Here is an 11,959-nt window from a genome sequence, read left to right on the forward strand (position 1 = left end):
CGGGAGTGGGGCTGAGGCGGGAAGGAGGGACCGTGGGGGGGAAGGTGTTCTCAGGTTGGGGTTTACTTCCTAATATCCTTGTTTTGATTTGATTGGTAGCAGATTAAATTGATTTTTTTTCTTCCCCAAGCTGAGCCTGTCTTTTGCCCGTGACCATAAACGGTGAGTGATCCCTCCCTGTCCTTGTCTCGACCCATGAGTGTTTCTTTCTATTTTCTCCTCCTATCCTACCAGGGCCCCGGGGTGGAGGAGCGAGCGAGCGAGCAGCTTCTGGGCTTAAACCACAACAGGGGTGCCATGATGGAAGTAGTGATGGGGAAAGATCGTAGATTACAGATGCCCCGGAACCAGATATGCTGGGAATTACACATGACAAAGAGAAGACTATTTCTCTCTCAGAAAGAAGACTTATTTAAATCTTTACAAAGTGAAAGATACAGAGTTCACTAAGATAATGGTCTATATCATTGCAGCAGTGCCACGATAAATGTTTTGCCTTCGGTTCCCACTGGCTGAAAACAGAGCGTTTACAGCTAAATTCTGCATCCAAGGCAGAGATTTGCACCGGCAGTAAGAAACTGAGTAGATCGGAGAGGGAGAGGCCAGTTATTTAGCCCACTACTCTGCGGGGCTCCGGCCGCAGGCACACGCACTCCCACACGCTCGACAGCGGGCGGAGGCTGCTAAGCCTTCAGTCCGGCGCCGGGGACCGAGCCCGCCATAACGCGAAGCCCTCCCTCACGGCAGAACGACAGCGCCCGGCCCCGCCCGCCTCAGCTGACAGCGCCAAAATGGCGGCGGCGGCGCCTCAGGGGCGGCTCGGCGCCCGCCTCAGCTGAGAGCGCCAAGATGGCGGCGCTGCGGCAGGGGGACTTCGCCGCCCTGCAGAGCCTGCTGAAGGTGAGCGGGCCGCGGAGCTGCTGCGGGCCGGGAGCGCCCGGCCCGGCCCGGCGGCGGGGGCTGCCGCCTCTCCCGGGCCGCGGCTGAGCGCTCCCCCCCAACTCTCCTCCGCTTTGCTCCCCGCCAGGCGCCGTCGAAGGACGCCGTGCGGCAGCTGTGCCGGCAGTGTTTCTCCAGCCCGCCTGCCGGCCTCGGCCCGCTGGCGCAGCGCGCCTGCCTCGACCTCACCGCCGGCCCCGAGGAAGCGGAGCAGGTAGGGCCGGGCGGGGCAGCGCCGGGTCCCCGGCGGGAGGGAGGGAGGGAGCCAGCCGGCGGGCTGCCTCGGCGGCGCCCCCTCCTCCCGCTGCGCCGGAACGCAGGGAAGGAGCGGGAGGACGGGACCTGCCGGCTTGCGTGGGCCTCGCCGTGCGGGAAGGAGGGAGGGGAGGATCTGTCAGGAGCGGCCCGGGCCCTCGGGAAGGTTCGTGGCGCCACGGGGCTCCCGCGGAGCGCGGCGGCCGCTGCTGGAGCGAAACGTGCTGGGTAGAAGCGATCCGCCACGGAGGCGCAGCCCGGGGGGGCCTCACAGGGAGGCAGAAGGTGAGTGCCCGAGGGGGGCGTGCTAGAGGACAGCGAGGACCTCGGCTCCAACCTTAAGGCTGTCGGGCTGTACGGGGGTGTCCGAGGCCCTGGTGGTGTCCAAGGCTTCTGTCGCTGCAGAAGCTGTGTCTGTCCTGGCTGTGGAAGGCCTGTCCCGTGCCATATGTAATGCTTGTCAACCCAGCGGACCCCTTTTTCCTCTTCCTTTCCTACAGCTGGTATCCGCTTTGCACAGCCTCACCAGGCATGTCGTGTACCATGGCTTGACGAGGGCAGAAGATATCCTCTCTCTCTTTCCAGAAAACTTCCACCAAAATCTGAAAAACCTTTTGACTAAGATAATCTTGGAGAATATGTGAGTGCTACCCACCTGCCCTTTGCTTTCAGCGGGAAAGTTAAAGCCTATGTATCTGGTTTGATATGTGGATAGTTGGTAGCATGCAGAGTCTCGTTTCTATGAATTTTGCGCCTGCCTTGGGCATAAGCACACAGGTTGGGATGAGCAGAGTTGAGTGAAATACATCATCTGAGTGGAATGGCAAACAAAACATAGCCATGGGCACAGAGGGTTTTCCCAAAAGCTTTTGGAATGGGTGTGGGCCTCATTCACGTAATGCAAAGCCCCTTTTATCCTAACAACTCACCTGTGTGGTAGAAAAATGCTACAGATGATGATAAAACATAGAGGGTTAGATTTTGGCACTACAAAATCTGGTTGGGTAGCATCTAGATGCCTGTCTGCTTACCACCTTGGCTTAGGTGTGGAGGCAGTGTATACAGTAGAGCATACGTGAGGTGGTGGGAGAGGATGGCAGTTCTGCTGCTTGTACATCTCACTGCTTGGTAGCCCATTGCTTTGATAAAACCGGGAAGAAAGGTACATGCCGTAAGTGAGCCGTACTTACAGAAGAACCAATAGTTGGTCACCAGTTTGCCTACCATTGCCCACCAGTGACAGCCTTTCCTCGGCACTTGGTAGCATAGGCAGTCTCTCTCCCCTGCTTACTGCTGCAGCCCTGGTGACCCTTCTGTCAGGGATAAGCCACTCTGAATGCTTTCCCTACCTTTTTTCTTTTTTTTTCTTCTTTATCAAAGTACTGCTGATACTGTTGTTTTTTTTTTCTCTCCACTTTTTGACAGCTCTGCTTGGAGGAATGAAGCACAAGCAAGTCAGAGTGAGTAGTTGTTCACATCTTGATGCAATTAATGTTTCCTGAGGTCATTGGAGTTTGGAGTTTAGAATAGTGCATCGCAACGTGTTTTCATAACGTAGCATAGGAATACCCCCATTTGCCTTGGACGAAGCTGTATGGTTGTGGCATCAGAGAGCTTAGCAGGGGCCAACAAGCTTGTATTCAGATCTGTGCTGCTGTGCTAAATTGTTTCCAGTCCTCAAGCAATTCTGTTTAATGTTCAGTCTGTTGCTACCTTGCAGAGTGCTGTGTATAGCAAGTATTTGCAAAACTTTTCAAAGTGAAGCACTCTGACTTCCCCATTCAGGCCATTAAGTGATGTCCATATTCAATAATTGTGCACTGTGAAGGATATGTATATTTTGGGAAATACCTTATATCTGCACATCTAGTCAATTCTTTCTCTTCCATGCATCAGGAAGTACATGGCATATATTCATAACTCTTCTTTTTCCTCACCATTCTAAACAGTGATGTAATTAAGGAATGCAAGCTTTAACAATAGCATCATGGGCAAGGAGTTACATTCCAGTTAGGTGTTCCATGCAGCTACAACACTTTGTTTTCTCTGCAAGAGGCTTTCTTTACAATTGCAGTACTTATCAGCTCTCATTTGTAAGCAGAATACTTTGAGGTCTGCATGGATCCTCTTTACCCTTTTCTTTGCCTGCAGATGAGAGAATGTCCACAGCTAAGCAGTACGGCAAGACTTGGAAATACTGTCCCTCAAAGTTTTAACGGAGTATAAATAGCGAGAGGGAAGAAACTGTTGTGTAATGCTAGTACAGGAAATACAGCAGTTGCTTACACTAAACAATGTTCTAATGTTACCACAATGCTTTTTCCTGTATCCTGAACACTGTCATGCATTGAGAGCAAGCATGACACACCAGCATAATACACTAGCTAGATCTTCACAAACCAGAAGCGAGGCTGGGTGTGTGGCTCTTGGAGCCCCGCCTGGGAGCTCTGCTCTGACACTCGTGTCTTTGTATTCATTTGATGAATATTTAAGCCTGTTGGAATGAGATTGTCTTCTAGGAAATGATGGATTATTTTAGTATTGTATTCACGAAGTATCTGACATATATTACATAGGGACCGAGGCAGTGATTTAAAGAACAGACATTCCAACTGAAATGTGGATGGTTTCCTGCCTCTCCCAGTCAACCTTAGCAAATTAACATACAAGGCTAAACAGATGCATTTTGTGTTGTTGCAAATGCTGCCAAGTGCTGGCCCTGACAGGCTGTAAACTGGAATTTGTTCCAAAAGCAAGAGCAAGGCAGCCAGTTCTGTGCTGCCCCTGCAGCTCTGCTCAGGGGAGCAGGAGGACGAGGGAGAGCCTTTCCCCAGATAGAAAGAGAAAGTTCTGTAAGCGCTCTTAGGAAGCAGCTTGAGCAGCTGGAGTCAGTCGGAAGGCTAGTGATCAACCCTTGGGAAAGAAACTAGGCAACTTATGATAGGCAGAATCCAGACAGGCTGCAATTGCCTATTGAGACAGCTCTTTCCTTAGCACTCAACAGAGGTTTAGTCTTTGCCTCTGGTAGCCTTAAATAGATGTCAGGTAACTGCTGACAACCCGGTTCAATAAGGCTTTGCAAAGACATTCAAACCTACCAAGCACCACTGCTGGGATTTTAAATTGAGAATAAACGATCACCTCCCTGCAGATCTTTTATGGGGTTGGTCCTACCTTTCATTCAGTCTTCTTTGAAAATCCCTAGCTGACATAAACAGGAACAATGTTTCTTCAGGCACCCTGTAGCCATTTATTCTGACATAGTTACAGCAGTTAAGCCCCTTAGCTGCAAATGCCCTTTTCAAACCAGAAGGGTTTGTCTTTGTTTCCATGTCCTTAGTGTGGACTTTATTCTAGTGAGAATTTACTGGTTTCTTCCCAGGAAACTTGGATGCTGCACTTTCAAACATAGGAAGTGTAGCTCAGCTTTTACCAGAAAATGGAGTTGAAAAAGGTGCAAGAGGTGTTCCCGACTCTTATAAATGCGACAGTACCGAAGTGGGAATGACTTTAAGTATGCCCTGTTAAACTGCACCTTACAACTTGTTTCCTTTACATATATGTTAAACAAGGAATTTACCTTGCAGACATTTTCCAAATTTCTGGATTCTGGTGGTAAATTGCACTTTACCACTGGGCAGCGAAGGGTTCAAGCCTCATCTTTTAACACTTGCTGTTGTTATCTGGTTGGATAAGTAATTATGCTTTCCTCTGGTTTGCAGTTTGTTTGAGAAAACACTTGTAAATTTGAGGTGAAAATGTCAATACTATTTCTTTTTTCTGCGTTAAAATGTATTTTTTTTTTTAATTAAAGTAGGAAACTTTTTTTTTGTTCAAACAAGGGGGAAAGATACCTGCATGCCACTCATCTAAATACCTGCCTCAGTTTCACTTGACTATATTCTTCAAATGTTCCTTGTATTTATTACTGGCAGCTGAAAGACACTGTTGAAAAACATTATGCTCCCAGGAACTGACAAAAAGCACTTGCAGCCAGCCTGTTGGTGCCAGAGTTTTGTTGGGAGAACCTTAATCTCAGTTTTTATGCCAGTTTGCACAGTGTTTAGGGGCTCTTGAGGGTTCATAGTGCAGTAAGCTCCATTAAGTGCACACTATCATGAGAGACTATCCCTATCTCCTCTCTGCAAGAGGTAGCTACACAAATTTCTTGGCAGGGCAGCCAAGTCAGACCTGTCCTCTTTCCTTTGGAAGGCTCATGGGGTCTCCAGCCCAGAACTATTGATGTCAGTATTGCCCCAGACTGTTGAATGATTTCTGTTAGGCTACATCTAATTAATTAGGATGATATCTTCAATATTTTTAACAAATTGGCAGGACATGTGAAGATTGCAGTTTACCAGTACATATGCTGTACTGCAGGATGCTTTGATTCACAGGTTGGGGAGCCTGAAATAACATGTTTTATACTGCTGGATTTTAAGAGCATTCCTGTGTGCTTTCTTACCCGTTACAGAACGGAGCAAAAAGCATGTAGGTCCCAGAGCAACTCATGATGAAAAACGCTAGTTGAGTGTTGCAGGCAGCAAGGCAGGGGATGAAGAGGTGGAGGTGACATCTTACTGGTCTCCTTCTCCCACCTGCTTTGTGAATTAACCTATGCTTGTCTTGCACTGTGCCACCCTTGCATGTGATGATGGGAGAGCCCTGTTTGTCCTTCCTGTGTCATGAGGAGGCCTTCAGAGACTGGCTTATTGTAGAGTGAAAATGGTGTGAAACCATGTAGTAGCACTAAAGCTGTACACTTCCCAGGGCCAGAAGTGGAGAAGCATGTACATGGTGGTAGTCACAGGTTCTAGCGTCTGGTGTGATCATGTGCTGCTGGGTGTAACAGACCCATTTTTTAATCCCTCAGTCTCCCTGCCTCGGCTGGTCGACATGGACTGGAGGGTGGACATCAAGACGTCTTCAGACAGCATCAGCAGAATGGCAGTCCCTACTTGCCTGCTCCAGTTAAAGGTAATGTCAGTGGCCGTAAAGGATGTGGGATCAAATTAAACAAGTCCAACACCTGACTTTGCCAGTGGTAGTGCAAAACAGTTCAGACAGGCATCTGGTGCTTGTATATTGCCTGGTGGGCAGTTAACAGAGTTTCTCAGAGGTGATCTTTGAAATACCACAGAGCCTGGGAATGATGTCTGTGCTGGAAGCCCTTTTTCTTGCAAGGGAGAGTTTTCTTTGCATGAGGATATGAGAAGGCAGCATATTTGTTCCTGGTCACCATTGTTCTCTAGAGAAGGAAAGAAGATAAATAATGAAGTCATTGCCCTTTAATTCTAAGCCACTCATCAGCATGTTTAGCTGACTGCATTAGTTGAGAAATTACTTTTGATTACTAATAACTTCCTTCACTGGCCACATCTATCATTTGGAGAGTATAGCTAAACTTACTGCTTATATTCTACAGAGTTCTGGATCCCCCAACCAGTAAAGATGGGATGGGTGGATTTCAGAGTAGGAGGAAAAAAAATCTTGCACTCTGTCAATGGGACCGCACTTCGCTAGTGAGGCACACAGCTTAGAAAATGTGCCATGGTCCTTCAGGATGGAGCTGGATGCCAAATTTAAGGCATTTTTCTTAATCTGTGTATTAAACACTGACTTTTGTTGTGGCACTGGAAAAACACGTGAATGAATTTTTCATACAGCTAATGTCTGTGTTCCTATTTTCAGATTCAGGAAGATGTTGCCTTATGTGGAAATAGTCCTGTTGTTTCTGCACTGACTGTGGAACTGAGCAAAGAAACCCTGGACACTATGTTAGAAGGTCTAGGAAGGATCCGGGACCAACTTTCTGCTGTTGCAAACAAATGAATACGCCAGGGCATGGATTCCAGCAGCAAGGAAGGGAAGTATTCTCTACCTACAGCTCTCATAAGTTGCAGCCTAGTGTAACATGTTTTCTGTTTTAACAAAACAAAATTAAAGATATTTCTTTACTGAGTTAGTAAGATAGCTTTTGAAAAGCTGACACTTAAAACATTCCTTTGGTCTGATACCAAAAAGTGTTTTCCTACTATGTTGTTGAATAAAAGCTGGTGTCCATTTCAGAAAAGCACTTGAGGGCTCAGAGCTTGGCTTAATCACAAGGGTCATAACTGGAAATAGCAAATAGCTGCAGCCAATGAAGTAAGTACTATCTCTCTGCCCTGAAATTAGGATCTAAAAGGCTCAAGCTGGTTAATGGGCTGCCTTCCAGCATTAGCAGACAAGGAGGGTGCTTCTCTCTGGAATGTGCATGTACTGAGGTGCATGCTGGATGTAGCACTGTCTCCCTCTCAATGAAGCACAGCCATGCTGCAGATTGTTATTACAGGATAATGCTTTGAAATAGGGCAATTATGCTACAACGCATTCCCTTCTGATCAGCTTCATAGCACCATTTACAAAATGACTAGCCTGAACATCTTTAGCAGCAAGTAATTTCCTCCTCCTCTTTGAAAAAAGGAGTTCAGATAATTCATGTTTGGGTTTATTGTACTCTGGGCTTTGCCTTCCCTGCACAAAAACCCGTCCGGGACAGTAAAGAATTGATGGCCATTGTCTATACTGTAGAAAACCCTTCTGTGGCAATATGTGCCTATACTTCCCCAAAGTGTTCTGTTGTTTGTTTGTATAAATCTTCATTTGGTTAAAAAACAAACTGCTAATTGATTTTGTGAATCCTTTTCAGTCTTGAAGAGATGTTGTCCTGGGTTACCTCAGCCTTTGTGATGGTGCCTAGTTTCTAGGCTGGTTTAATGGATGTTCATGTTTGTTGCTGAAAAGGAATCTTTTGTTTCCTGTTCAAATGGATTTATCTTTTAAACTGTCTTCTCTTCATTATAATACAGTTTCAGGGCACCTTTTTCTACAGCCACCGGCTCTGTACAGTATTGCAGGTGATGACCCTGACCTAAAACTTTGTAAATATATGTGCATTGAAAGTGTGGAAGAGTAAGTGCAGAAAATGAACAAAATTCAGACTTTTCTTTCTGATGAGTTTCTATAATGCTCCAAACTGGAAGACTGGATCCAAATGCTTTGTTTAAGGCAAAGTCCCACCTTTCATAAAACATTTGGCTCTCCTTCAAGACGCAAAACATTGTCTCTTGTGTTTGGAAACGTGAAATCATTCAAGATGTATGCATAAACTATAGAGCTGTGTTAATTTTGTATGTCCCCACAGAGTGCAGGCTAGAGTATAAGTGTAAATGAAGCTTGTGCCTTTAAAAGATACTGGTGTAATACACCTTACGCATCAAGATGAGATGTATGACAAGTCACTTGTTCAGGTCTACTTTGAGTAAAGATTGTAACGCTTAGTACAGTATCAAGGTAAACTGGTAAATTTCATATATAATAGGGAAATCTGAAAGGAGAAGGTGGATATTCAAGAATCTGTTCCGTAAGATTCAGGCTGTGAAAAACATCTGTAATAGACTTCTTCAGTTTGAGGAAGTCTTGTTGCCTTTAGAGCGTAGCCTTAAAAAAAAAATCTCAAATAGTTTATATTGTACTGTTTACTTTAGAAAGTAAGAATCATTGAGGAGGTAAGTAATGCATAATGAAGTACTCGTAGCGTTAGAGGAGCTGAGGAAGTCAATACACGGAGGGAATCCTTGAGGTAAATACTGAAGTTATAGTCAAAATGTTGTAGGGCCTAATGAAATGAAGAATTGATAGTTGCATAGAGTTCTTATACAAAACCATTATACAACTATAGAATAGTTGTAAAGAAAAGAAAGACTTAAAACTGAAAAGGCTTTTCCTGTGTCAGAGTGGCACTATCTGCAGGTAGCTAAAAGTTGCTCATGGAGACTTTAATGAAGGGGGCTGTCCACTACATCAGGGGCATGACAAACATCTGATGACTTCAAGGGGTACATCTCAAGTCATTCTGCAAGAAGATGCCGGTATCTTCTAGCCCAATATCTAGGAGGCTATGAGAGCTTGCCTTCAAATCTTTGTTTAAAATGTTAGGTATTTTCTTGTTTGCTCTTACCATGTTTGCCAGAAGAGCTGAAGAAAAAGCTATATAAAAGAAGAGAGGCTGAGTAGGAGTGTCATTAGCTGACCAGCAAGAGTGCTTCACATTGAAGTCCTACTTACGGAGACTCTTACACAGAGGGAGAAGAATATGCCTGCTATTGCAGTCAATAATATGTGATCTTTTTCATAAAATGACTGGTGTCTTAAAATCAGTTAGATTTTTATCCTCCCTCCACAAATTGCTGCTATTTGGTAGGCTAGCCTAAACGTATTCAGCACTGCTTTATTATCAGCTCGCTTCTGTGCCAGCACCGTCCTCTTTAGTTTACTTCTCTCCTACCTTTCCATTTTCCCTCATACTTATGAAGCAGTGAAATTCCTTTCCACTTTTGATGACTAAGCCTAGTAAGCTCTGTATTCTGTGCCTTTGAGCATCATAGTGGCCATTCTTCACTTACAGTTTGCATCTCCCTTGAATGGGGTCACCACGGTTGTTCATTTCTGGAAAAGAATAGTCCAAGGACATTAATAAAGAATAGAGCTGTCATAGTATGTGAATCACCTGAATGAACTCCTCCTCCCAGGAAACCACAAGCCTTCATTGTGAAGTGGAGCTCAAAAACTCCATCTTCATTCCAGTATTTGAGGAACAGAGAAACCATCTCCTATATGTACACTGTTTATCAAGTGGTAACTCAATTACGCTAAGCAAAACAGTGATAAATTTATTTGTAAAACACAAGTATGCAAGTTAAATTCAAATTGTAGTTTCACAATTCAGACATTGTGTTGGATCTGACTGTGTGAAGGTGTTGAAAAAGCATTTGAAACATTAAATCCTACTTTGTATTATTGAAAACAAAATTTTGCTTCCTCTTACTGCAAGAAAATGTGTACTTTAGGGTGTTCAGGCTAAAAGTTGTATAGATGTTGTGAATGAGAGCAAGAAGAACATAGGAAGAAAATGCCTTCCTAGCTTCCACTTCAATTAATGATCTTTAACTGTTAGTTTTAAACAGTAGAAGACTTTACAAGACTCATGATGGATTGGTAAAGGTATAATAGTTATGCTATGTTTAAGTGTGGGGTTTGATGTGTGTTCAGGCTCTTGTAAACCTATCGTCTATACAAAGTTTTTGCTTTGTTTATAACTGAGGTGTTTTTTTATTTCACTTCAAACAAGTTATTTTCATTACTAGTAATCTGGTTTAGAATTGTTTTGACCTAAGTAAAAAATGTTAGTTTCAATTTGTTTGGTATCTAATTTTCACTGGAGATAATAGAGTTTATATTTAACACTATATATGGGACCCCCTGCCCAGATTAGGACTGAAAAAGGCTTTTTTGGTAACAAATCTGTGATAGTTCTCTTGTTAAGTGAACAACATCATCTCTCTTAAAAATCACAACAGCCCAGCTTAATCTCAGTTCTTGATACTAGGAACAACATATCTAGCAGTGTAATTTCCTCAGCTGCTTTATAACTGTAGTTATTCTGAGTCATAATAACCCCTACAAAAGTAACCAGTTTAATGAATTCACCAATCTTTCTCACATACCCCTTAAAAGGTTCATCTCACTAAGCTGTAGAGAGGTAAAGTAGGTGCTTACAGTTGCAATATATCAGTGGCAGCACTGGGTGTTCAGGAATCCCACCTCCCGAGACCCTTTTCTGACTTCTTGACCCCTCAGTCAGAAACTTTATTCTGTACACAGCAATTACACTGTCACATATTTTTCCCCCACCTACACAGACATTGTGCAGGTAGTTGCTGATTTTTCACTCTGTTTTTAATGTAAGAGGTTAATAATGCTTGGGACACTTGTGCCTTGCTTATTGAGTAACTGTCACCTCCAACGTGTAACTTGATTAATGTTACGTAATTTAGTCTCCAGTTGTTTTACCACTTTTCAATAACCACGTCAGGAATATCACTGTACTAGCACAGGCCTGTAGCATTACAATGCAACACCTTGGCTTACCCACTGTCAGTATTTGGTAATCCTGCCCAGCATTTTCAAACGAGTCTCACAGTTTGCATTCATCCAGTCCCTCTTGAAAGCACTACAGCTGCATTACAAACACTGGTGAATTAGACCTCACAAACTACAGCAGGGCGATTTTTGTAGCAAGCCTGATGACAATGTGTAAAAGGTCCTGAATTTTTTAGTTACACTCAAAAATCCATAGGTATCCTTAGAAGCCTCACTACAGGCATCATTTTTTGAAGAGACATACTAAGGTGTTACACTGTGACTAGTCAGTAAGTAGATCATGTGCTGTAGCTTTCATAATGTCCTTGTACTCCACAGGGCGTATGTGGCAGTGGCTAAACAGTCCTTGCCATTTTAAGTACAGGAAGAACCTGACTGTTCCTGCATCTGCTCAACACTCTGTAAACCTCTTTTCTGGGCTTGTTAATGCGTATGAGTCTTGCTACTGACATTGCTGCTGCTGAAGTACATATGAAGCACATAACAAAAATGCCAACCCTTTACCCGCCCTGTGACATAAATTCACTGTCTTCTTATTTTACCGAGTCCTACAGGAAGAGAGGGACCACAGTAGGGTCGGAGCTGGCAGTGCAAGCCAGCAAGCTTCCTAAGCTTTCTCCTATGGCCTTGGTCTTTCACAAAGAAAGAAGAGTGAGAATGAAAGGAAGGAATGAAATAAACTTTCCTGGAAGCGTAAATGCCTTTTCCCCAGGAGATGGCGAGCTTGGTCTCCCATTTCTATTCCCTCACCAGTCAGAAAGCGGCAGGCTGGGCTGACCTT

General features: G+C 44.4%; 1 protein-coding gene across 1 annotated transcript; it reads left to right on the forward strand.

Moving 5' to 3' along the window:
* Nucleotides 1–781: 781 nt before the first annotated feature.
* COMMD9 (COMM domain containing 9) lies at nt 782–7,862 on the forward strand. Its single transcript, XM_010586012.1, has 6 exons — nt 782–900; nt 1,028–1,153; nt 1,695–1,834; nt 2,620–2,654; nt 6,068–6,171; nt 6,886–7,862. Exons 1-6 carry the CDS (start codon nt 850–852, stop codon nt 7,024–7,026), a joined length of 597 nt encoding a protein of 198 aa, XP_010584314.1. The 5' UTR covers nt 782–849; the 3' UTR covers nt 7,027–7,862.
* Nucleotides 7,863–11,959: the final 4,097 nt, after the last annotated feature.

This window comes from Haliaeetus leucocephalus, unplaced genomic scaffold, assembly GCF_000737465.1.
Source record: "Haliaeetus leucocephalus isolate CR32 unplaced genomic scaffold, Haliaeetus_leucocephalus-4.0 Scaffold138, whole genome shotgun sequence".
NCBI classification, from domain to species: Eukaryota; Metazoa; Chordata; class Aves; order Accipitriformes; family Accipitridae; genus Haliaeetus; species Haliaeetus leucocephalus.

Excerpts from the sequence above, each read along its gene's own strand:
- COMMD9 (XM_010586012.1), top strand. The coding sequence starts at position 850 with ATGGCGGCGCTGCGGCAGGGGGACTTCGCCGCCCTGCAGAGCCTGCTG. Across the intron at positions 901-1,027 it reads CCCTGCAGAGCCTGCTGAAG|GCGCCGTCGAAGGACGCCGT; the intron begins GTGAGCGGGCCG and ends GCTCCCCGCCAG. Across the intron at positions 6,172-6,885 it reads CTTGCCTGCTCCAGTTAAAG|ATTCAGGAAGATGTTGCCTT; the intron begins GTAATGTCAGTG and ends TCCTATTTTCAG.